General features: G+C 32.0%; 2 protein-coding genes across 2 annotated transcripts in view; one reads left to right on the top strand and one right to left on the bottom strand.

Moving 5' to 3' along the window:
• Positions 1-27,384, bottom strand: part of LOC125870580 (peptidyl-prolyl cis-trans isomerase FKBP15-1-like) — a 1,082,853-nt gene that overhangs the window by 133,350 nt on the left and 922,119 nt on the right. The gene's annotated exons all lie outside the window — the stretch shown is intronic.
• Positions 14,749-16,073, top strand: LOC125869674 (uncharacterized). The gene is made up of 2 exons (XM_049550129.1): positions 14,749-15,684; positions 16,002-16,073. Exons 1-2 carry the CDS (start codon positions 14,749-14,751, stop codon positions 16,071-16,073), a joined length of 1,008 nt encoding a protein of 335 aa, XP_049406086.1.

Genomic DNA, 27,384 nt, shown 5'->3' with positions numbered 1-27,384 from the left:
TCAAGAACACAACTCAAAAACATCAAAGTCTCAACCTATTAGGACGAAAATCATACTGAAATAAACATGTTTGGCGCATGGGTGAACGAACCCAGCACTATGTGAACTCACATACCTTGTAGGATTGAATCCTTGATGAAAACCAGACCCAAAATCGCAACAACTTGACGAATCTTTGAACTTTTCTTCTCCTTTCTCCTCTTGAGTTCTTTCTCCAAAAACCCTAGTGTGATTTGGTATGGCGTAAAATGATCTAATTCGATTTAGACCCTAATTAAACTTCTAAAAACGAAATAAATTAATTGGACATGGAAAAGACCAAAATACCCCTTTAAAATCCGGTTTGACTTTCCTTATCTAGACAGCCCAACTTCAAATGGGCATATCTCCCTCATACGAACTCGAAATCGAGCAAACTCAGGGCGTTGGAAAGATAATTCAAAGATACCTTTTACGGAACTTTGTAGCACACCTAACTCATTCTAAGCAAGGAGTTATGGTCGTTTAAAGTTGACCTAAAACTCATACTTAGCTTAACTTTGTAAAACTTTCCAAATCTGATTATTTCCAAAAATGGTTCCTTTCTAATTCTAAGTCTTTCTAGTAGCGGGGTATTCCCGAAACAACATGTTAAAAAAGGTAGTAATGATTGTGTCTACCTATAAGTTGACATCTTAATAGTATTTTTCTCCATAATAATGCAATCTGCAATTTTTAATACTATTAAGTTGCTTAATAAAGAAAACATATATTCTTATTATTTGTATTTTTTGGAATGCACAAAGAAAATTGTTTATATACTATATTTATATATATATATATATATATATATATATATATATATATGACCAAAATATTCAACCAATAAGCTGACTATGAGATTATATGTAAGTGAGAAAAGATTCTCCAATTGATGACCGAATTGAATGGTAACTATAGAAAAATCACATATTGTCAAACAGGTAAATGTTATATGTTCAACATTTATTTACCTTAAAAGAGATAACTGTGGTAAGTACAACATATAGAGAACTCCAAAAAGCACACTTCTTTCCCATAGGTATTTTCTTTTTCTGCACTTTTAACCTGCTATTTCGAAATTCAGTTGATCAAGGTGATTTCAAGAACACTTGTTGAAACAGAGAATTGCCTCCCACACAGAGAGAACTGATTCAACTTTTATGTTCCAACACTGTTGAAGTTAGGGATCTATGTTCAATAAATACACTTGCCATTTCTCTTCCTCCACAAAGCCTACCAAATATAGGCAGAAGCTATTTTCCACCATTTCTTCTGGCTCTTACTTTCCCCCTTCTGATCTGGCCAGCTCATCAGGTTTGTTCTATCTTCATTTTATTACTATAAGGCGAATGAAGAGTGATTAACTCTTAACTACTGTTACTTGTCGGCATGTTTTGGTTAGAGCGAGTTCTTCACACAGTAGTGTTGGCTAAACTATAGGATATGTTCCTTCAATTTCATTTAGATCAGAGTATAACAATATCTTGCAGTTAATATCTCCTTCTTGTGTGAAAAAAGAAAGGTTCTTAATGGTTGATAGTGTTCTGTTTTTTCTTTTCCGTTTTCGTAGTTGATGTATATACTTGTATTTAAGAAAGTAAGAGGTAAACTAGGTTGTTTGAGTACCAAATTTGTCGTGTGATGAATAAACTTTTTATGCATTATGAGTCTTTGACGAATAGACTGTTTGTATATTTTTTATTGATGCTTTAACAAGTTATTTTAGCGCATATTCTCAGACAAAACTGGTCATGATGGCCTAATAGACCTCCATACACCAACTCCATAATTGTTGAAAACTATATTAGTTAACCACTTGTGGTTTGTTTGGCCATACTTACATTGGATCACCTCTCTCCACATTGTTTGATCTTCACCATTGTATCTCCAAAGTCATTTCATCAGTAAGTCGGTAAGCGCAGTCCATCATGCTCTCTGCTTAGTTGAGAAGTTTTTCAACTAACAAGATGATATTATTCGCCCTCTTTAGTACCCTTCCGTAAGAAGTCTCGACGTTGTGTGCTCCTCTAACTCCTTACCTTCTTCAGCAACCGTTAACAATTATGTATGCATAGCATAAGCATCATTAGCTTTCTGTTCTGCCACCATTTTTGGTTCATCGGGATCACTTTGCAACTGAAGGCAGTACTTAAGATTCCACAGCACTGAACCCATTGAAGGACAATTAGTTCCGTGATCAGACAAGCAACTCATTGATGTATGGATGAATTGCTTCAAACATTCTTGTATAATCTCCCCTTTAATATGTGGATCCATAAGTTCCGTGGTAGTATTTTTTCCTATGGCATTGTAATGCCCAATCTGCTAGACTGACTTAGAGCTGGCCTTCCAAATACTACTTCAAATAGGACAACCCCAAAAGAGTAGACATCAGACTTTTATGTCAGTTGCTGTCTTCTGAAATACTCCGGATCCAAGTATCCAAAACTTCCATTTACCATTGTACTAACATGAGTTTATTGGAGATTAGGTCCCGTATTCGATAGCCCAAAATCAAAAACCTTTGCCACTCACTTGTCATCCACCAAAATGTTTGTAGTTTTCACATCCCTATGGATGATAGTGTACCTTGCACCAGTTTGAAGATACTGAAGACCTCTGGCTGCACCAATACAAATATCCAACCTTTGCTTCCATGATAAGGGTGCCTTGTTGTGCTTATAAAGGTGTTCTTTCAATGTCCCATTAATCATCTCATCATTCTCTTCACAAGCCCCAATCAGTGAGACTAAGTGTCTATGTGAATCTCAGTTTTCGATAACTTTAAATTCCTCTAAGGTACACTTATCTTAGTTTGGTTAATTTTATCAAGAAAAGTTCATATTAGATTAACTATCAGGATGTATTTACCATCACTTTGAATACCTATAGTTCTTTGATAGATTAAAAAGTTTATCAATTTCGTTGTCCAGCTGGATTCATTTCTTTGTTCATGGATCTTATATTTTGACTTTTATAGCACAAAATGCTGTTATTTGTTGATAATAATCTGATTTGAATTTTATTATTTATAATGTTTTTATAATATCACATATCTTCTATAACTTTATTTAATGTTTGAAAATATCCTTCGAATCATATGCAGGAAAAAACTAACAAAATTGACACTTTGGGAGGATTTTATTGATCATGAGGGAGTTAAAACTTTTCAACCAACTTCATGATTACCCTATCATTCTTGCTAGGAGAATTGGGAAATCATCCTCAGGTAAAAGTGCAAATAAATATATATTTTTCTTTTTGAAAAATATATGACATGATGAAACTAAAATCACATATTCAAATGCACGTAGGAACGTCGAATAGATTTGTTGGTTTGACGAGCAGATTCAATACAACAATTGAAATCAATCCTCCATATCCACAGGCTGCCGAGTTAAGGACGTGGTAATATACATTTTTATTTAATGCATCCAAAATCCAGAATATTTTGAGATATAACACACATCTTTAAATTTACAATCACAAAGTTTTAAAATTTCACTTTTATTTCTTTTTTTCATAATCTTTCTACAAGACATATGTAATAAAATGAAGATAGTAGTATTCTTATTTGTTTTTTATAAATGTATGGACCATAGACTTCTTTACAATCCTTTTTACAATTTTCAAAATGATACAAGTGTTTTGGATGAGCCAATATTAATCAATTTTCATAATTTTACTTGTTTATAGGATCAAAACAATTGAAACAAAGCTTATTGCTTATAAGATAAAAAGTACAACTCCAATAGGCTCTATTATGTTGATTCCATTTGAGGATGAGGTTATATATATGGCTAACATCCAGGCACAACCTCCCGTAGGAATAACAAGTATATCATTCTTTTTTTTATATATTTTTTATCTTACAGTAAAAAAATAATATTTGGCATATTGAATTTGAAGGGACAAGTATTTAATGTTGAGGCTGAAATGTCCCTTGCTAGTAAGGATCAACGCTTTAGTGTGTTAGCATGCTCAAATTGTAAGCAATTGTTCACGAGATATAACGTGCTTAGGGAAATCTACTGCACAAGTTGTCACTGATCCACACATCTTATTCCTATGTATATTTTCTCTTCTACAAAATTAATAATAACTAATTAAGATTATTTATTTTGTTTTTTCAAAGAAATAAATGTTTTAACTAACCATTATTTTTTAAATTTTTCATTAATTATTAAAACATATGTCAATTTGAAGTTACTATTAAGGACAACAACGGTTTTGCAACAGCTATTGTTTCAGATGAAATTGCAGAGAAAATGATGCACCTCACTTCAGAAGAAATTTATGAAATTTGCTTCGTCAAGGTACATATTACTTTTTTCTCACCAAATAATCACAAAGAACTTGTTGTGATTTTTATTTTCATTGTTTCTTATTTCTTCTCTTGAACACAATGTTCAACACTCCCTCAAGGTCTCCTATAAAGTCTGCCCACTAGCTTATAACAGTTAAGGGAATCTACGATGAGATGTTCTAACTCACTACTGTCTAAATTATATGCACATAATAACATCGCAAGTAGTAATCCTAAAAATACCTACCCTACATTATAGAGTAGGCTATAATCTTATCTTGCGTGTGAAGATATGTAATTATCAATTACTTATTTTTGGATTACTAATCATATATGTATATATGTAGTTAAACTATGGTCAATTATTTTCTTTAATTACGTGAAAAATATACTATCTAACTTTTAAGAGTTTCAACTGAATGGACATATGAGCAAGTGAACATATGACTTCCTTAACTTGAAAAGGAAATCATATATGTATATATGTAGTTAAACTATGGCCAATTATTTTCTTTAATTATGTGAAAAATATACTATCTAACTTTTAAGAGTTTCAACTGAATGAACATATGAACAAGTGAACATATGACTTCCTTAACTTGAAAAGGATAATATAACTCTATAGGCTTAGAACTCTAGAATAAGAGAATTTGTAATAAAGATTCATTTTTTATGTATCATGTATGTTGTGAAGCCCTTTATAGTAGGAAGAACTTAAGCTCACAACTTTCAGACTATATCTCGTGAGTTCCTTATCAAATAGCATAAATATTGTAGATGATGAGCGAATGGAAACTTACCTTCAATAGATAAATATCTCGTGAATTAATTATTAATTACTTATTTTCAGATTACTAATCATATATTTATATGATATGTATATATGTGGTTAAACTATGGTCAATTACTTTCTTTAATTACGTAAAAAATATACTATCTAACTTTCGAGAGTTTCAAATGAATGTATATATGATCATGTGAACATATGGGTTCCTTGACTTGAAAAGGATACTATAACTCTATAAGCTTAGAACTCTAGCATGAGAGAATTTGTAATAAAGATCTATTTTTATGTATCATGTAAGTTATAAAAACTTTTATAGTAGGAACATGTCATTCTACGTCATGCCTTAACTATAAAAGAGGTTTTAACTTTACATACTTTGGGTCTATCTCTTACATTATGTCGTCAATGTCTCCTTCTGTAACGTGTTCAGTGTACTCTTTTCATTCAAAATTTCATATCTTAAGTTCGTGTTTCTTTTCTCCAGCACCCAACTTATACTTTTTGTTGTAAACAATCAACTTTCTCTATAAAAATATGATCATTGTATATATTTCTTTGGCTTTTATCCATCTCCCATGGTTACCCATCGACTGAGAGCTTTGTGCCTAAGCTGTCATGCGCACCTACCACAATAGACGTGACCGTTTTAGAATTGTTGCATGTTGACTCTGATTAGTTGAAAGACCTTTAATATTGAATTTGATTTCAGATGTAAATACATAAACATAGAGATATTGATTTTCCTTTAAAAACAAATTTGATATTTTTTTGTGATTCACTCTTTCTTTCCTCATCCACTTTTCTTTAGATTTGAAAATTCATGATCCTTGCATATGCTATTATTGTTGAACTTCTTCTTTTATCATAAAAATATTTGATCTCTTTCGATTTGTCTGTTCGCTTAATTTTCTTATTATTATATATATATAATATAAAATATTAATGTTTTTGTTATTATTAATCAAATTTTTTTTCATTTTTCCAAAAAGAAACATTATCGCTCCAAAATGTGGGAGATCAATTAAACAACAAGATATTCAACATTCAAATGAAAAAAGCTATTCACAAAAAACAATTCGATGCAATGCAAAAATTATCCATTTCGTCTTACATGGAGAAACAAGATGTGATTCATAAACCAATGGCATCTACGACAGTCAATGTTACAGATGTGGAAAAGCGCACAATTGAACATCTTAGTTCAGGGGAAAAAAAATATCCAAGCATGGAAAACAAATGTAATCCTTCCACCCACAAACATAGCATGGAAATGAAAAATTCTCCCATGAAAAAGAATTAAAAGGTATTTGAATTATTTTGTACGTTGTTTAAAACTTCACCTTTGCAATTGACTAATATAAATAGGATTTACTTATCTTTGTATTTATTTTCTATGAATTCGATTCAATCTCTAGATACGCTAGCTTTTATTGTTTTGAATTGCAGTTGGAACACATTGTTGTGGTGCTGGAAACAGTCATTTTTGCACTCTTTTGTTGCTGCCACTGAATGCCGTGTTTTGCAAGATTTTGATTTTGCTATGTGGATGCCTTATGTTCCTGTTCTTTTATGGAAATTGAATATATTTTCTCCTGTGATAGCAGGTTAGTTAAAAGTTATATTTTTACAGGTAGTCCATTTATCAACTTAAATGAAAATATATTCTTTCTGGTGTTATAATTATTGTTATCGCTGAAAACTATTGTGTTTTAGTTCCTAAAAGATGATGTAACTTTCCTCTATTGATATTGTTGGAATAACCACATTAAGCTCATAGAATCAAAAACTACAATACGAAATAACAGTTAGTAATTAAAAACTTGTGAAACCAAGCTTGTTTGGTAGAACTGTTTGCCTATTTTGATTTATATTTTCTTGTGCAAATCTGTCTAAATTAAAAATAATAAGATATAATTAATCCTCTTTTATCTATATTATAATTTGAATCTTTCAACAATAGAAAGACTTTGATTATCCTTGATTAATGTTTAGTCCATGATTTCACATTATCCAAAAAAAGATGATGAGAATAATCATGTCTACTATATGCAAAGCTTGGGAAAGCTTTATGCTAATACTGGGTGACACTTAGTACTATATACCCTGCACAAGTTATGTTATTTTATATTTTTCTTGTGATGAAACCTACATGGTTACACTCACTCTCCCCCTATCCTCCAAATCAGTGAATTAGCACTTTGTGCATGAAGTAAGCCTCATTAAAATAATAAAATTGATCCAAATTATGGGATAGGCTTTGGTCAAACACTACTACTGCCATGTTATTTCTCAAGCTGATCTTGCTATGAGATTAAAAATATGCAATTTTACTTGATATTACATTTTTTTGTCCTTGTGATTATTTCTATCTTTGTACATTTTTTGTCCCTGTAATTGTTTCTATTTTGTTTACTTTTTCAATACTTTTGATTACTCAAAATTTAACATAACATACAAGTAATAAAATAGTTTTTTTTTCTCACGAGAGATATGACTTGCCTTACCTTGTCCATATGCAATCCGTGAACTTGTCAAGACTATATAAACTTAAGGAATTCTTATACTTTTTTATCACATTTTTTTTGCATCATAATATATCTTCTTTGTCTATATGGATTAAAATTTTGGTTGAGTTACTCGATTTCTACCTCTTCATGGTTGATCGATACTTGAGATTCTTACAGTCGTGATCAAATGTTCATTTAGTCTCTGCTCAAGATCTACATGTGAAACTCTTGAACTGAATTTCTCCAAGACAAGATTAAAGGTAAATTAAAGAAATTTCATAAATTTTGTCCAGATTGACTAATCCTTTGACATTACCGTCACAATTTTGAATCAATTTCTCTATGAATAATGCCTCTTTAGTCTTATATATAATATAGTTTGAGTTGTGTCTTATGGCTTGCCAAGATTTTCTTCGTCTATATGGGTTAAAATCTTGGATGAGTATTGTCATTTTTTAGGCCTATTGAGATTTGTTCAAGTTTGTTTGGTCATTTTGTCACTGTGCTTTCTTAAGTGTGTTTTGCAATCTTTTACTATAATATTAGTCTTTAACTTAGATCGCATTTCATACATTTGTAATTTATGCTTTAAGTTCTAAACATTTGGCTTTGTTATTTTCTTTCACTACTTCTCATCATGCTTTAGAATTAATTCATTCTTCTATTCCAATGCTAAAAAATGTAGTGTTTATGCTATTTTGGTTGGCTTTTTAAAGCTAAGGTAGTGTTTTATTTGTGCTATTTACATTGATAATTGTTCAAGATATTGTTATCTTGCTAAGTGATCAACTTATGAGAGAGTTAAAAAAATAAGATGCTTCTATTCTTATTGTTGTTATTATATAAAATGGCATATGTTAATGGTGAAATAAGGCTTCAGGACGAGGCTTAGTTGAAGCGTGATGTTGTCACATTCCTGTGATTCTGTGTTGTATAAGTTATGTGATTCTGTGCTGACATTTAATCCCTCAATTTTAATGTAGCAGGTGATTTTGATCAAAGATGGTCCAGAAGATCCAAGCATGAAAGATGCATCAGTTTTTGTCTAATTTAAAATAGTATGTAAATGTATGTAATTAGCACTCCCACATATGAAAATGTTAAACTATGTAAGTATCTCACTTCAACATTCAGTAGTATGATATTCACATGAATATATAATGAACAAATTTGGCAGCTATAATGTGTTTAAAAAATTAGTAATTTTTCTCATTGAAATATATTTTATTTTGTTTGTTTAATACGCAACTCATTAATTTTAGGTCCATTATAAATTATACGTTGGAACCGTGTTGTTACTCCATCCATTACTGTCACTACTTTTCTAGATTTGATATCCTATTGTTTGAAATCAAAATGTACAGGGAAAGTAGCCACAATGTTTTCTGGCTAACATGTATTCGTATGTATGGACTAGGAACATGGCATGACTGGTATTAACAACTGAAGAGTATTTAGAAGATACATGTCTGCAGTAAAGTTATTTGTGGAATGGGAGAAATTAGTTGTATTATTGCACTTTGAAGTTCATGTGTTTTAAGTCTATTAGATATGATATTTGTAAAAGATACATGTGGCTGTAAAGCAAGATAACTTATGCAATGATCTGTTATTTTTACACTATATACTCTTATTATGTCATTTACCTACATCAACCATTTACTTGAATTTTATGTCTCAATTTCCAGGTTGTTGTCTTTATTATTCTATCTAATATGTTTTCTAATTTTATGGCTGAAATTCATGGGTGATATGAAGATTTATATAAGAAAATAACAGAATATTGACTGGTTTGAGTTCACATTTTCTGAAATTGAACTGTTTTTTCTTATCATTAAAAGACGCTCTTTATGGTAGATGTTAATTATAGGTGAAATAGAACTCACAACATTAGGAAGCTAGACTACATGTTCATTAGCATGCTATATATACTGTTACACCAAATTGTTCTACCTTTGGCATGAGAATCAAAGTTAATTATAGCAAGTTGTTTTAGGTAGTATTTGTTTTATTTATTTAGGGTGTGTTTGGTACGAAGGGAAATATTTTTCGGAAAATGTTTTCCAATTTTTTCATGTTTGGTTGGATAAAATGTTTTGGAAAATATTTTCCAAATCAATTTATTTTCCTCAAATTTAAGGAAAATGACTTCCTTACAAAAATTAAGGAAAACATTTTCTAAAACTTTCCTCCAACTTCAAATTACAATTTCTTGTTGAAAAAATCAATTTTTTTATCGAAAAAATAAATTTAACACTTATTTTAAAAAAATAATTTTCAACTTCAACTTTTTTATTTTTTTACCCCACCCTCACCCGACCAGCCCCCTACCACCACCCCCCACCAAAATAATAATTTAAACTTTAAAAAAAAAATCCAATTTCAAATTTTTACTATCACCCCACCCCACCCCTAATCCCCCCCCCAACCAGAAAAATAATAATTTAAAGTTTGTTTTTAAAAAATACTTTAATTTCAAATTTTGATTTTTCACCCCTCCCCCGACCCCCCCCCCCGGCCAGCCCCACTACCACCCCCCACCCCCAAAAAAAATATTTAAAGTTTGTTTTTAAAATATATTTTCAATTTCAAATTTAAAATTTTTCACTCCACCCCACCCCCTTCAAAAAAAATTTAAGTTTGTTTTTAAATATTTTTAATTTCAAATTTTAATTTTTTACCCCATCTCACCCCTACCCCCCCCCGGCAACCCCACCCCCACCACACCACCCTCCCCAAAAAGAAATTAAGTTTATCTTTAAAAAATATTTTCAATTTCAATTCAAAAATAATTTTCTATTCTAGTAAAAATATAAGATATTTTCTCAAAAATACTTTTCATTCATAAATCAAACACTAAAAAATCTTTTTCAAAAAATATTTTCTACTCACCAACCAAACACGAGAAAATAAGTAAAAAATCTACTTGTTTTCCAGGAAAACATTTTCCTTCATACCAAACACACTCTTAATTCTTAAAGAATAACAACGAACTATGATTTATTTTCTATCGTGCATTCAATACCTATGTAATAATAATCGATTGCCTTCTTATTATGTATATATTGATAAACTTTGAATAAGGATACTAAATTGTGAATGTTTACCCAACTTAATATTGAATTAATTGTTGAAACTTGAAAGAAAAATAATAGTGCCTCTCGCTTGTATCTTATTCCATGTGGATTCTTTTATTGCGCAGGCTAAGAAATATGATTCGTTACTAAAATGATGGACATTGTGTTTTTTTAAAATTAAGGTTATTTTAAAATAATTTTTGCTACGTTGGATCTCAAATATATTTCATAATTAAATCAAACAGAAGTAAAATTATGATAAAGATTTAAACGTTGGGCTCGTGCTTAGCACGGGCAACACTCATTTAGTATACTAGATAATGAAAGGCCCGTTATGGGCCCAATATTACAATTTTATATATGTTTATAATAGAAATTTGATTAGTTTTTGGAAAGAAAAATTATTATGATACTTTCAAATAAACATGATAGTAAATTATAATAAAACGCAATAGGTGTTTAACAAACAAAAATAATGACTTACTTGATGAAAATTAGAACAAATCATCTCATTCTTTACAAAGTGATAAAATGATGGAAAAAAATTTATGACTTTGTGTCTTGTCTTAATATTTATTAAAATTAGAAGAACAATTTAGTATAGTAAAGAAAGAACTATTTTAGAGTAGTTAATATATATGATGAATAAATGTTTTACCTCAAATGAATGGGAATTTAAAAATATTAACAAAAGCTGCTTTTTTTAGAGTAGTTAATATAATAATTAATATAACTTGCTTAAAATGATTTTAACTAATGACAAACTAATAGTAATAAATAAATATATATTTTTCAATAAATTATATAATGACATATATGTTACGTAAAGTTTTTGGATTATACATAAAAAGAGTAATCAAGTAAATTAGATACTTCAAAAATTATCTTTACAATCCAAAAAAAAATTGAAAAGTCTGAAGAGAACCAAAGGAAAGGACATAACATACTCCGAAATTATTGAAAATTTAGTTCTTGTAGAGCTCGCTTAGTGGTTGCATTCCTTTTGGATTAGGCATTTTGAGAAACGCAATTGTGATTGATATTGGATTTAACATGTTAACTAATTAATTAAGGTGTTTGAAAAGTGTGGAATAGTTGAATTTTGATGAAAATTGGCTATATGGACAAGTCCCAGAAGTGATACGTCAACTAAGAAATATTGAATTTTACTTTTGTCTTATAATTATTTTACAAAGGTAGGGTCATTATATAGAGAATTGATCAAAAGTGAAGTTCTTAATGTTGGAAAAAAACTGAATTATTGGTCTTCCTAATAAGAGATCTATGTCGGAGTGTATAATATTTAGGACATAAATTAGAAATAAAGGACGAGAAATTTATTGGTATAAAACATGAGAGGGAGAGAATTGAGGAGTGAATGAAATGAAGAATGAGTTAATGTCTATTTATTTGTGTCATAGACTTAGTTCTAGAAAAATCTTATAATTTATAGTTTCTAGAAAAGTCATGTAACTTGTGGAGGAAATTTACCCACTTGAAAAAATATTTTGACAAGTTTAAAAATACAATTTATAGAACTTTAAAATGAAATATATATGAAATGCCATATTGCCCTTGATCGTCCTCAACTTCACATTTCTATATAATAGAAAAATACCAAGTTTTGATCCGGCAACTTCAAATTTAAATCGAACTTACATCAGTTTACATATTTAGATTAATATGTTTGAAATCAAGTAAAAGTACAAACTTAATTATATATTTTAATGAAGAACTACTCTTTTAACTTGATTATATATTTTAATGAAGAACTACTCTTTTATAATCTAGTAAACATTTATAGTCTGTTTAAACACTTATAGTTTACTTTAAATGCAAATATACCATCCCATTCATTTTATTTGTAAAGTTACTTTTTAACATCATTTAAAGTATTGAAATTATTTTTATTTATTCTTTAATTTCAATTTAATACATATTATTAATTTTATCACACTTATTTCTTTTCAGGTATATTAATTAGAGAGTAATGAATTTTTATGTTAAAGTAGATATTTTTAGTAAGCATAATGAATATAAAAAATATTAGGAATTAATTAAAGTAATAGTAAAATAGAGTACTGAATATATATCACAATAACTCATAAAAGAAAAGAAAGTGAAGTGATAAAAAAATGAGTTAGTAGTACTAACAATAACTAAAGATGTTTCTAGAACTATTTAGTTTTCTTGTTATTATTTTTGGTAGATTTTTGTTAGCATGAAATTATATTTTAACCATTGATAATCATTCACTTCATATATAGAAAGATGTTTCTAGAATTATTTGTTTTGCTTGTTATCTTTCTTAATAGATTTTTGTTAGAATAAAATTACATTTTTACCCTTAGTTGTCCTACCAATATATATATATATATATATATATATATATATATATATATATATATATATATATTAACCGTCCTATCAAATGAGATCCAAAATAAATCACGAGAAAACTTTTTCCAAAAATAATAACCCACCGCCCCTATACTCATCTTCTTCCCAAAGAGCGCCACTCGCCCAGACATTTCTTTCAAAGACCCGTACCTTCTTCTTATTTCCTTTCCTTTTTCCATAAAATCAGGGCGTCACCCTTGCTGCTCGTCATTCGTGATCATCTCCACCCGCAACATGTCGTCTGCCATTGCCAGTAGAACTTTCATTCAATCAATTGATCAAAAAAAAAAGTGAGATTTTTTAAATCTTTTTCATCGACTCCCTGTTCTCAATCGAAAATCTCTTCAATATTTTTTCAACTCCGGACTTTTCAAGTCTGAATTTACCTATAAATAACAAGTTTTTCACCCTTAAAAGGGCAATGAAAAAGATCATCCAAAAAAGGAATAAAAAAATCCAAGAATTTATAAGGATAACTGATTAAAAACAGAGAAATATACTTCACACGGCTCATTTACTTCAAACATCATATTTCAAGAATTGTTTGTCTCTTTTTTCGGTTTCTAATTCTCGAATTCGAATTTGAAACAGAGAGTTTGAAGTTGAAGCCCTTGACGTCGAAGTCTTTGTTTGCTTCTCAGCAAAAGTACAATCTTCGTCCATCTTTTCATTTTGTTCTGTTTCGATATGGGTGTGTACACTATTCTCTTGTAATATCATGTTTGTGCCCCCCCCCCCCCCTTATTTCTCTATATTTTTTACACAAATTTGAATATGTGAAAGCTCAAGCAATATGGTAATTTATGGTTTCTTGTATTGTTCTTTAACTGTGATAAGCTAAGTCAGTGAATACACTCACATTCTTTCTTTATTTCAGCTTGTTGAGATATAAATCATGTATATCACATTTTAGTTAACACAGTTAGTTAGAGAGTTTGTTAGTTAGTTACTAACTTAAAGTGTGTGTATAATGATCAATTGTAGTGTTTAGTTTTCTTAATTCATATTCAATGAAATATAATTTTCATACAACTCTTCTAGATTCTTCTTCTCTCTTCTCCTCTCATGTGAGTTCAAGCTCCATCAATGGAGGAGCTTGATTGATCAGTAACAAGTTGTGTTAATTTTATCATGGTATCAGAGCTTTAGACGTAGATCCTGCTCCTTTTTTCTGCATCCACATCTGTGAGTTTTATTTTCTCTTTCGAAGAGGTTGCACTGTGAATAGTGATGTCGAGTTCATGATTTGAACCTTGAGTTCCTCTTCCTGTTCTCGATTTTGTTTTCGAAGTTTTTCGTTCTCAATTTTGAGTTTCTGTTGTTACTCAAATTGTATCTGTCTCTTATTCATGTTTTTGAATCCCATCACGGTCTGATTTCACCATGGTTGACAATCAAGTTGATCCAATTTCGACAGGTTCTACATCCACTGCTAGGATGGATTTTGCCAGTCCCTTCTATCTGCATCCTTCCGAGAATGTAGGTTCAGCTCTATTGCCTGGAGTTTTCGATGGAACTGGTTATAGATCATGGAGGAGAGTTGTTCTTAGAGCCTTATATGTTAAGAGTAAAATAGGTTTTATCAATGGAAAAGTAGTAAAGCCCAATCTAGATGATCCTAGTTTCCAATAGTGGGAGAGGTGTGATGACATGGTAACCTCTTGGATTCTGAATTCCTTGTCACCTGATCTAAGAGATAGTCTGCAGTATGTTAACAATGCACATGAATTATGGGCTGAATTGGAGGAAAGATATGACCAGACCAATGGTTGTAAGTTGTATCAGCTTCAGAAAGAAATCAATGATCTTGTTCAAGGCACTTTAGATGTCACTGGGTATTACACAAAGAAGAAAAAGCTTTGGGAAGAAATGAGCACCGTTGATATGAGTTCTCAGTGCAATTGTGGGGGTAAAGTCAAATTGATCAAGGTTGAGCAGGATAGAAGACTCATACACTTCCTAATGGGGCTAAATGAGATGTATACTGCCATCAGAGGCAACATTCTCATGATGAATCCTTTACCTAGCATGGCTCAAGCTTTTGCCATATTGTCCCAAGAAGAAAAACAGAGAGAAATGAAGCCTCACAACCACACTGCTTTGGATTCCACTTCCCTAAATGCTTTTGCTTCAACTCACAACAATGCAGAAGTAAAGGGTCTCAAAACCAACTATAGTTCTTCTAAGGGACATACAGGCACCTCTAGAAACCTGAATAACACCAACATGATTAGAGGGAACTCTAGTACCAGCAGGTCTACTTTGTTTTGCGATTTCTGCAGGAGATCAGGCCACACCAGGGAAAGATGTTACAAGTTTCTTGGGTATCCACCCAACTCCAAATTCTCTAAAGGCAAAAGTTCCAATTCTGCAATGGCAAATGTGTGCAGTAGTGAGACTGATGGAAACCACTGTGAGAAAGACGCTAAATTGAGGAAGCACATGCCATTGAACGACCAGTATGAACAACTATTGAATCTCTTGGGATCTCTACAAGCTAGACGTGAAGCTTCCAACTCAGACAGTATGCTAAGTGGAGTTGTGAACCTAACAGGTATACTTGCTTGTTATTCTTCCATTACTGAGGTAGGTGACCTTTCTTGTAGATGTGCTAGATTAACTGCTGGTTCTTGGATCATAGATTCAGGGGCATCACATATCATGACATATAACAAAGCCATCTCACAAATATTAGACCATTACCATATCCCTTTCTCATCTCCCTACCTAATGGTTACAAAGTTAAAGTGACTGAAATTAGTGATGTATGTTTAAATCAAGTCCTAACATTGCAAAAAATTCTATTTGTACCTAGTTTCAAATTCAATCTCATATCAGTTCATTGTCTAGCATTACAACTTAAAGGTATAGTCAGTTTTAATAGTGTTTCTTGCTTGTTGTAGGACCCTTCTCTAAAGAGCCCTCTGGAACTTGGTAGAGCAAAGAATGGCCTCTATTTCTTGTGTACAGAATGACACAACTGTGGTTCTTCTCCTGATGGCACCAAGGACCCTCATGTCACTTCAAGTCATTTTACTCTTTTAGCTAAACGTACTAATAGTCCAGTTCAAAACGTAACATTCATTACTCTACTGTAAAAGGTTTTTCTCATATCAATAAAGAGGGTTGTTCTGATTATAATTCTTGTTCCTATTCCACTGCGAAGTGTTCTTCTTTTGCTGTTAATTCTGATAGCACTTATACTAATGATCTCTTGTGGCATACTAGACTAGGCCATGTACCTTTTGTGAAAATGAAGGGCATCTCCACTATCCTTAGTCATTTCTCTACCAAACAACCTTTGACTTGTACCATATGCCCTATGGCTAGGCAGATAAGAATGCCATTCCAGAAAGCACAACCTCCACCACCAAGCCTTTTGAGTTACTTCACATTGACCTATGGGGACCATACCACATTCCAACTCACGAAGGTTTTCACTATTTCCTAACCATGGTAGATGATCACACTAGATCAACTTGGACACAATTGATTAGGTGTAAGAGCAATGCTTTGCAAACAATTAAGGCTTTTGTTTAACTTGTTGAAAACCAATTTCAGACTAAGCTGAAAACCATAAGGTCTGGTAATGGTCTGGAATTTACCTCTAATGAAGCCACCCATTTTTTCCAAGAAAAGGTATAATCCATCAAAAATCTTGTCCCTACACACCTCAACAAAATAGTGTAGTTGAAAGGAAACACAAGTATCTCCTTAAAACTACAAGGGCACTCCTATTTCAATCTAAACTGCCCATGAGATATTAGGGAGAATGTGTTCTAACAGCCACATACCTTATTAACAGATTACCTTCCAAGATTCTACAAAACAAATCTCCTTATGAAATGTTGTACCAAACACAGCCTACATACTCTCACCTTAGAAGTTTTGGATGTTTATGTTTTCCCACTACCTTGAAAACCCACAAAGATAAGTTTGAGCCACGGGCAACACCACACATTTTTATTGGCTACCCCTTCAATACAAAAGGTTACAAGGTTTTGGACTTAGTTACCAAGAGAGTTCATGTATGCAGAGATATTTCTTTTCATGAGTCTGACAATTCTAGTTTTGCATCTGTCTTAAAGTGTCTTGTCCATCATCCCAAAACTCTAACTTGCATGCCTGGTATAACTAGAATTTTCTCTAATGATGACTTCCTAAATATTAACATGCCACATGAAGTCACTACTAATGAAGTAATAACAATAGATACAACATGTAATACAATCCCTAATATCCAAACATCTACTAATACAAATGAACACACATCAAGCACTACTATCCCAAACACACCAGTTTCACCATGTGATGCTCCACCTGCTCTTAGGGGAACAACCATGTCACTTCATACACCCAACTACCTCAAAGAATATAAATACAATTTACCTAACTTGCATATCTTCACACCTGCAACTGATCCTCACCTTTCTCTTACATCCTTCCTAACCAACCATGATAGCATTTGCTTTACCATTTTGTGTTCTGATAGCCAGTAGTTAGTTGAAACCATCTCTCATGATTATGAGCCTTCCTCATAAGAAGAAGCAATCTTGCATCCTGTCTGGCACTATGACACAAGAATTTGAAGCTCTATATGCTAATAATACTTGGGAATTAGTACCTCTGCCCAAGGATAAGAAGGACATTGGTTGTAAATGGGTGTACAAAATCAAGCACAAGGCTGATGGTAGTGTAGAAAGGTTTAAGGCAAGACTGGTAGTTAAGGGGTACACTCAACAGGCTAGTATAGATTACAATGAAACCTTCTCTCCTGTAGTAAAGATGACTACTGTTAGGAGTTTGATTACACTGGTTGTTAAGAAGGGATGGGGCTTGTATCAGTTAGATGTCAACAATACCTTCCTTCATGGTGATTTGACTGAGAAAGTATACATGACATTGCCACAAGGTCTTGCAGTGGACTGCCAAAACATGGTGTGTAAATTAAAAAAATATTATATGGTTTAAAGTAGGCTAGTAGGCAATGGTATGATAAGTTGTCCAGCAGTCTTTGTTCTAGGGGTACATACATTTACATAGTGATTACTCACCGTTTCACAAAAAGAAGGGAAGTTCTTTGGTATTTGTTGTTGTATATGTTGATGATGTGATTTTGACTGGGACTGATCTGGAGGAAATCAACTCTCTAAAATCTTTTCTGAATGATCAGTTTAAAATAAAGGATTTAGGTAGACTTCATTATTTCCTGGGCTTGGAGATATTATACAGGCATGATGGGGTTCTCATTTCTCAATGAAAGTTCACCACTGATCTCTTAAAGGAATTTGATTCCCTGAACTGCAAACCTGTTGCTTCACCACTTGACTATACTGAAAAATTGAAGGCCTCTAATGGAAGGTTAATATCTGATCCTACTCATTACAAAAAGTTAGTAGGCAAACTCAATTTTCTAACAAACACTAGGATGGATATAGCTTACAGTGTGCAGCACCTAAGCCAGTTCATGCAAACACCAAGGGAACCACACTTAAAGGCAGCTTATCATGTCCTCAAATACCTAAGGCAAGATCCTACAATGGGAATATTCATTTCAAACACACCTGCTCTTACAGTCAAGGCATATTGTGACTTAGATTGGGGTGCTTGCTCTGATTCAAGGAAGTCAGTCAGTGGCTATCTAGTCTTCATGGGTGATAGCCCTATCAGCTGGAAGTCCAAGAAACAAGCCACAGTATCCTTGTCCTCTGTAGAAGTAGAATACAGAGCTATGAGACAGGTAGTAGGGGAGCTGGTTTGGTTTGAAAGGCTGATGGAATGAGTTGTATGTACAATGCCTCTTGCCTATACAAGTTTTCTGTGACAGGCAATCCACATTGCCAAGAACCCAGTTTTTCATGAAAGGACTAAACACATACAAATCAACTGCCATTTTGTTAGAGACAAACTTCACCAAGGCTTGATCACTCTCCACCACATTTCTACTGATTCACAACTGGAAGATATCCTCACAAAGGCTCTTACTGGAGTTAAACATGCTACATTATTGAACAAGTTGTCTATAAATCCAATTACCTCCAACTTGAGGGGGGTGTTGAGATAGAAATCATTTATATCACATTTTAGTTAACACAGTTAGAGAGTTTCTTAGTTAGTTACTAGCTTAAAGTGTGTATATAATGATCAATTGTAGTGTTCAGTTTTCTTAATTCACATTCAATGAAATATAATTTTCATACAACTCTTCTAGATTCTTCTTCTCTCTTCTTATCTCATGTGAGTTCAAGCTCCATCAATGGAGGAGCTTGATTGATCAGTAACAAGCTGTGCTGATTTTATCACAGCTTTTTCGTTATTTAGCGTAAGTGTAGTTGTTGAATGCTCTTGCTTATTGATCGTTGTTAGAACGTGTTCTTATCATAAAATCAATATGAGAGGAGTCGAAACTGAATTATGAACCTCTAGGGAAAGGCCACTAATCTATGTAAAGTTTGAACCAATTGGCATTTATAAATGAGTGAAAATATCCTGTCATTTGCAAGTTTGTCAGTAAATTCGTTTAAACACTTGTGTTTCTTAGGTGTCCTAAAATACTAGATTAATCTGTTTGTACTTTTGTGTTTTCTCCATCAAAAAGAGGTCTTACTAGTTGTAATCAATTAAATGTCCCTTTTCGTGTAAATACGTAGGGCCTGTTTGGAAGGACACCCTGGTAATTGGATTTGGTGTAATTGGTGTAATTACACTGTCTTGTCCTGTTTGGAAGGACAGGTAATTACTTGGTCAGCAGGTAATTGGTGTAATTGGCAGAGGGTAATTACACTCTACAATTCACAGCCAGAGGCTGTGAATTGCTGGTAATTACATGGTGTAATTACCACCTGATTACTTTTTAATTTCTTTTTTTTTATTTCTACTTTAATTTTTTTGTTTTAATTTTTTTTACTTCTATTATTTTAAGTTCTTTTTTTAATTTTATTATTCTAAAAATATGTAAAAGTTTATTTTATATTTTATATTATTATATTTCATTTTCTTCTTATTCTCAACCTTACTTTACGTGATTCTATGTAATTTTTTCGTATTATCTATTTCTCTATGCCATGCTTATTTTCTCATTAGCATAATTTTATTATATTCTAATTTTTAAATTAAAATAGAATTTATTGTTAAATAAGTTATAGACTTACATTTTTTTTATTAAGAAAAAATAAAACTAAATCATATTTATTGCTATATTGAAATTTGTTATAAGAGTATTATGTTAAAAAATTTGTTTTGAATTTATAACTTATGTTATATTTTCAGTTTCATTTGTTTTAGTAATACTGAATCTACATTGCACGTCATTTTTAATTAGAGTTGATAAATTATATTTTTGTCAAACATTTAATAATTTATGACATTTTATTTATATATTATTTTTTTTTATCAAACATGCATTTCACGATGTTTGTAGAAACTTCATACTTTTAGTTGTTACGATCAATTCAATTGAAATATATTAATTTGAAAAAATATAAATCAATTATTTTTTCATAATATTAGTTACAGAAAATATGTTTATTAATTATTATATTTTCAAAAAAGAATATATATCTTAAATATTTAATTTAATGTCATTTATAAAGTTTCTTATTTGTCTAGTATAAATTTTAAATAATTAATTTTTATTTTAAAATTTTATTATAATTTATGATTGCAATTGTACATCCAAACAGAACATGTGTAATTACATTGTGACATCCAAACAGGACATGTGTAATTACAGTGTAATTACACTGTGGCAACCAAACAGGTCGGTGTAATTACTAGACAGTGTAATTACTAGGCTGGTAATTACTACCCTAGTAATTACACCAATTCCAATTACTAGGTGGCTTTCCAAACAGACCCGTAAGGTCACATTCTTTGTACAATAGTAAATTTGATGTATCCTTGAGTAATTATACATGATGTTTTTTGTCATCTGTGTATTAACAAGTTAGACAACTAAATGCTTCATGCTAACCAATAGATATGTGTTAGACAACTGGAAGTTATTCGAAATTTATTGAATCATGTCATATCTTTGTCTAAATTCATTTTAGTCGCTTGCTTGGAAAAAATACTTAATCAAAACTCTAAATGTTTGAGTTTAAAGAGTCCATATTCATGACTTGCTTCTTTTTGTCACATTCTGTTGATACCGTCTTAGTTGACCAACTGATATCATAAACCACCCAAATCGGGAACACATGTTTAATCTCCTTTTATATTTGTTTCTTGTTTAGATCATGAAATGCTCGATAAAAGAAGAATAATATTTGCTAGGCTATAAGTATTCTGTTAGTTATATATGATGTACTGTTGTTGGTACTTTTATATATTTGGTAATTCATATAAAGAATAAAAATGTATATTTGTTAGATAGTTAAATGTTTGCAACTTTAATGTACATGGTGTAAGATGTTTCTTTTATCCAAAACGTGAATAACTGACCCATATTGAATTAGTTAGGATCCTTGCTTAATTTCAGAAAATGGTAAAAATATTTGTATTACTTTGTTCACTGATTTTGCTTAAGGTCGTGTTAATTTTCATCTTTTTTGTTTGTATATGTACACATGAGAGCGCGTTTGGAGTTATGATATGACTCCATCTCTTTCCAAATCAGAAAAACGATCGATAATTTACCCTTTGCTAGCGTCTAGAGTAGTTTACTCACCCCAAAAGAGTCCAACACTTCCTCCTTATTTCAAAGCTTCACATTTCTTTTATATATACATAAATTTATGTTGTTATCTTTTGATAATGTTTTATACATTGGTAGGTTTACACTTACATTTACGTTTGCTTTCATTTTTAGGTTTTGTACAAACCAACTAAGAACAATAGTAAAAGGTAGTTGTTAGCTTCCCACCCCTTTAGATAATGAGTTTAATATAGTCACTTGTATTAAAATCATACTTTTTTTATTAAGTTTTATTCATTACGAAACATTTCATTTGTCATGGAAGCATGAATTTCCAAAAAGTTTGAACCTGAAATTTAGCTTTGTCTTAATAAAGTTAAGATTTAGAACACAATTTTGAGCGGACTTAAACATTGTTATGACCCGAGCCTACATACTGGACGTGGCCGACACTCAAGAAACATTGTTGGACCCCAAGCGAACCCTTATCCTGGCTAACTACAAGCGGAAGATCAACACAAGCATACGTAAACATTAAATTGAAAGAAACGTTTAAAAACAGCTTACTAAATCTCAAAAGTTTGCTGAATATACTGAGTATAAATCATAAGTTTGAATAACAACATCTGAAAACTGAAAGTGTAACTCCTCGAGGCTACCCCCTGGACGCAACACGGGACCTAGGATCACGAGTAACTCCAAGCTAACCCTGTCGGCATAATCATAACCATACTAAAGATAAACTGAAACGATAATAACTAAGCGGAAACTAGATCTAGCAAAACTGAAAACTAAAGCTAAAAGCGATAAAGATAGTCATGTCACTAGTCCACGAAGAATGAGGACTCACCACTAATGCTACTGAACTGAATATCGAGAATCGATCTATGCATGATCTGACTGCTGAGGACCTGAACCTACATCACGAGAAGATGTAGTGCAGAGTATGCGTCAGTACTTGAAGGTACTGAGCATGTAGGATAGCGTAACACTAAATAATAACATAACTGAATCAAAGCATAAATCTGAGCAATGACATGAGATAAGCATGATACCAACTGAGAATACTGAACATGAAATATTGAATGCAATGACCAAGTTTATAACATGTTGAGACTGATTTTTGAACTATAATGATAACATGGTCAATGCAATAGAATCTGACTGAACTGTATGGGAGTTACTAATAACCAACATAAAATCACATAAGCTAAATGTGGAGTCTGATGTATACACCCCATCGAGAGGACCCAATATACCCTACCAGAGGTATAAAGACATGCTGGCATGATCACTAAAATGATGCCCACGGATGGGACTTATTACCTACGGGGCACGTAGTTCTGGGACTTGAAGGTGACTGACCCTAGTCCACTCAGTATTAAGCTTCCCATATGATTAAGCAATTAACACTTTATGACTGAAATGTGGTAATACTGGATAGCTTAAAACTAACATCCAAATTAAGAATGCAACATTAATAGACTGATAATAATGCATTCAAAAACTATAACGTGATAATATGATTTGGATCATTCTAACAGCTGAAAACCCAACAATTCTAACATTCAAGAAACCCTAAGTCTAGATAATATTAAGGGGATCAAGATTCTGACTGAAATCTGGGGACCTAATGGGTGAAAGAAACCCACTAGTGAAATCCCACATACCTAGTAACGAATTCCACGGAGAAATCTATCGATTTTAGGGGTGGAACTGATGGAACCTTGTTGTGTTCTTGAACTAGGGTTCAGTCGCCTCTTTTTTCTCTCTACGCTTTTATTTTCTAAGTTTTGACGAATGATTTGACTTAGGTAAGTTTTAGTTATGTTTCTAGGCAAAAATTAACCAAAACCACGTAGTTTAGGGGTTAAACGACGTAGTTTATGGGTCAAATGCATAAGGAAAAGATCAAAAGACCCCTGACTTAACTGATGTTGGGACCAATCGACGGACCTGGTCCACGGACCGTGGTCCCACCTACAGTCTGTCCTGGTCATTCGTCAATTGGCTTCAGAGACTGGGATCTGCGAACCACGATCCACAGACCTAGTTCACGGACCATTGTCCCATCTACGGTCCTTAGGTCCTGGCCGTGGGTCAGGGTTTTCTAGGGACCTCAATCCATGGACCTGGTCTACGAACCATGATCCCACATACGGTTCGTAGGTCCTTGTCGTGGGTCAACCCTTAGTTGAATTTTCTGGGGGGTTCTGGGAATGGGTTGTAGTTGCCACTACAAAAAAATCAGGTTTCAGCGACAAACGAAATCCGTTGCCAAACCACCCAAATACGTCGCTAAAGGGCTTTAGCGACGAATTAGCAACAAAATCTCATCCGTCGCTAAAATGCTCGTAGCTAAGCCTTTAGCGACAAAATTTGTTGCCCGTCGCTAACTCTAGCGACGGATTAGCGACATATAATTCCATCACTACCTTTAGCGACGACCTTTGTCATAACTATTTCATACAAAATTTGTCGCTAATTTGGTTGTTGATTTCATCACAAAGAATTGTTAGCTTCAGAATTTTTGTAGTTATATTCCGTCGCAATTCATACACAATTATTATAGAAGTGTCACATTTTTTTCTTTTATATTATTATATATTTATTCAAAATCCATATAGATTGTACTAAATTAGAATAAGTGATATTCAACAAGCATTACAACAATCTAATTTTATATAAATAGCAATTTAAAGATTAAATAGTCAATCCAAGAATACATAAATGCTAAAGAATCAACGTTTAATTGTTCTTCAACCAATAGAATAGTGTTTTAAAGACAAAACTGACAAATGCCATGCTCGAGAGATCATTATCAAAACCAGAAGTAGGACCAAGGCCATAATAGTGGTTTCCTTGAGAACCAAGCCCATAATATTCTCCTTATCTTTCTTACCACAGTCTCATAATGCACTTGAGCTGCAACATCCATCTTATCCTACATTCTAATGCAATTGTTGTGATCACTATTTCTCCAACAATTCTTGAACTCCATCTATCCTGGAAACGAAAATAAATAAAAGGCTTTACACATTCAATTTATCCAATAAATAAATTTGAATATGTCATCTATAAGGTTAATAAGATCAAATAAAGATTTGTACCTATGTGCACAATTGAGATTGGTCGCCAGGTGGAAAGAGATTTTCAACCATTTCCATATGTATAAACATGAAAATATAATGTAGTTTGCCCGACCAAGCACAATTCATTTAATATTTGCAAATATATGAAACAACTCTATCTCTATTGTGCTAAGAAACATTGACATGCATAATTATGATAGGAGGCAAAAAGGAAATTGGAGTTCCTTAATCCACAGTGGTGAATGGAATAAAACTAGGCTAGAAGAAGATATAGATACATCTTATTTAAATTCTTACCAAGACAAATCTGACACTAATTATGATTACTATGAAGTTCATGCAGTAAAAAAATTTCATGCAAAACAAACTAATATGAATGTTGATGCCACGAGTATCAACTGGAGAAAACTAGTAACTTTGTAAAACAAAGACATGTTAGAGACGCTCTTCTATCTTGTAATTTTAGCAAGAAAGGCACATAAAAATCTTGAAAAATAACAAGGTGAGATTCATCCAGTCTGGTACGAAAAAAGGGAGGAAGCAAACAAGCTAACAATATGGAAGGGGAACCTAAGGAGTGAACTTATTGTTGTAGATTTCACTTGCATAAATAAAAATTCGAATAGTATGCTTGAAAGGAAAGTTTGTGTCCTATCAGATAACTCAACTTAGTGTCGTTTATTAAGCAACACTTAGTGACTCAACTAACTTGATAAATACTATTACTTGGAAGTTGATGCTTTATCACCTCTCTGTAAGGAAAAAAAGATTAGGTATTACATATGAATTGATTTTTCAATAGAGCATGAAAATAAAAGTGATAATAACGTCTACATAAATATGGAGGAAGTAGTTAAATAAAAGTGATAATAACGGCCACATAATTGTTATCTATTTAAAACCCAACAATAATAACGCCACTCGGAAAAGCTTCACTGCACAAAGAATTAGATACACAAATGTTGTAAGACTGCTGCACTCTATAGAGAGACTATTAAATCTTTCCAAGACAAACATGTCAATTTGTACCAGATTTTCACCCCCAATTTATGTGCCAAAATGTCAAATTTTTTACTCAAATGCACCAAACTATCACCCTCAGTTTATGCAACAAATGCAAAAGACTTTTCCCTCAAATGCACCAGATTTTTATAACAAGAAGTGCATCAAGAGTGCAAGAAAATTAGAAAATGAATACACCATATATCACGAGTTACCAATGATAATTACAAGCTTCTATCATTGACGAATCACAATATTAAACATTTAGCAGACACTACATCAAAAGCTTCAAGGGAGAGTATAACATTTTCATTTATAAGTAGAATAGATGACAACTAAACTTGACAACCTTTCAGAAGTGTTCCTCACAAAGAAAATATCGACAAAAGGGTAGATTTTGTGGTGAAGTCTACGAGGTGAATATTGAGAGCAAACAATATATAGTTCAAGAGCCAACTTAGTTCATAAATACTTTACATGAATTGCATGCATATATACCATCCACAAAGGAAAAAACGGACATTGTTTAGCTAGTTTATTTCCACATTCCAGAATAAGTTTACCTATAAATTTCTAATTCGAAAACAAATCGAAATGCAAACTATAACCTGGAGATGGCTTGCCACATTCCTTCTTGTATATCCTTCATGATTCATTATGATATTAGTTGAACTCTAAAGTTGTTAAGAATCATAATAATCACTTGAACTTAGAATAGAAACTGTTGATAGTAATCGTGTGTTAGAACTATAATTTCATGTTTGTCTCAATGTGTATCTTCACATAGCTAACCAACTGAGCAATTGAGATTTTCCTCGAAGGAAGGATCCTCTACCAATTATTTTTATTAATAAATGAGGTTATGGAATAATATTTTATTTACCAAATCATCCCACCAGATTCTGAAAATGTGTGTGTGTGTGTGTTATCACAAGTACTTTCTCCGAATTGTTCAATAATTATTCACTTTTACGTGATATACAATATGTGATCATTACTTAAGAACAAAAAAAATACAGGTAAAAGAATCTAGTTTTAATACAAACAAATTCCAAACTAGTTGTCATTATGTACTCTCTGTTGATCAATTTTTGTTATGTACAATTTCTATTCAAAAATCATATTTTTTTTATTCATGCAGTTCTATGTAGCTGCCAAGAAGATATTTTCCTTCTATGCGAAACCAAAACAGAGGGGGTTAAATTAGTGGCAGAGGTATTACATTTTCTTGAAGAAACAAAAAACAATTGTATTAACCCTCTTAATATTACATCAACTTTCCACTACACAACACACTCTCAATTAACCAAAAGTTTCTCTACTTTCAAAATGCCATAATCTTGACTTGAAACTAAAGATTCCCTAGAAAAAATGAAAATCATATAAAAATCAACGACTCCTAAAAATTCAATCGATTACATATTGACTCAAAGAAATAAACATGAAAATATGAAGAAAAAAAATTATCAGCCATTGTTCCTACTCAAGCCTTCCCTAACAAAATTAAATAGAAAAATCGATAACTAATCAAATGCAAGAAAATATACATTACCTGAG

Source organism: Solanum stenotomum, chromosome 7, assembly GCF_019186545.1.
Source record: "Solanum stenotomum isolate F172 chromosome 7, ASM1918654v1, whole genome shotgun sequence".
In the NCBI taxonomy this organism is placed as follows: Eukaryota; Viridiplantae; Streptophyta; class Magnoliopsida; order Solanales; family Solanaceae; genus Solanum; species Solanum stenotomum.
The sequence above is the reverse complement of the archived record's forward strand: the minus strand, read 5'-3'. Positions and strand labels throughout refer to the sequence as shown.

Coding starts and splice junctions, on each gene's coding strand:
- LOC125869674 (XM_049550129.1), top strand. CDS start 14,749: ATGGTAACCTCTTGGATTCTGAATTCCTTGTCACCTGATCTAAGAGAT. Junction 15,685..16,001: donor GTTATTCTTCCATTACTGAG/GTAGGTGACCTT, acceptor TGCTTGTTGTAG/GACCCTTCTCTAAAGAGCCC.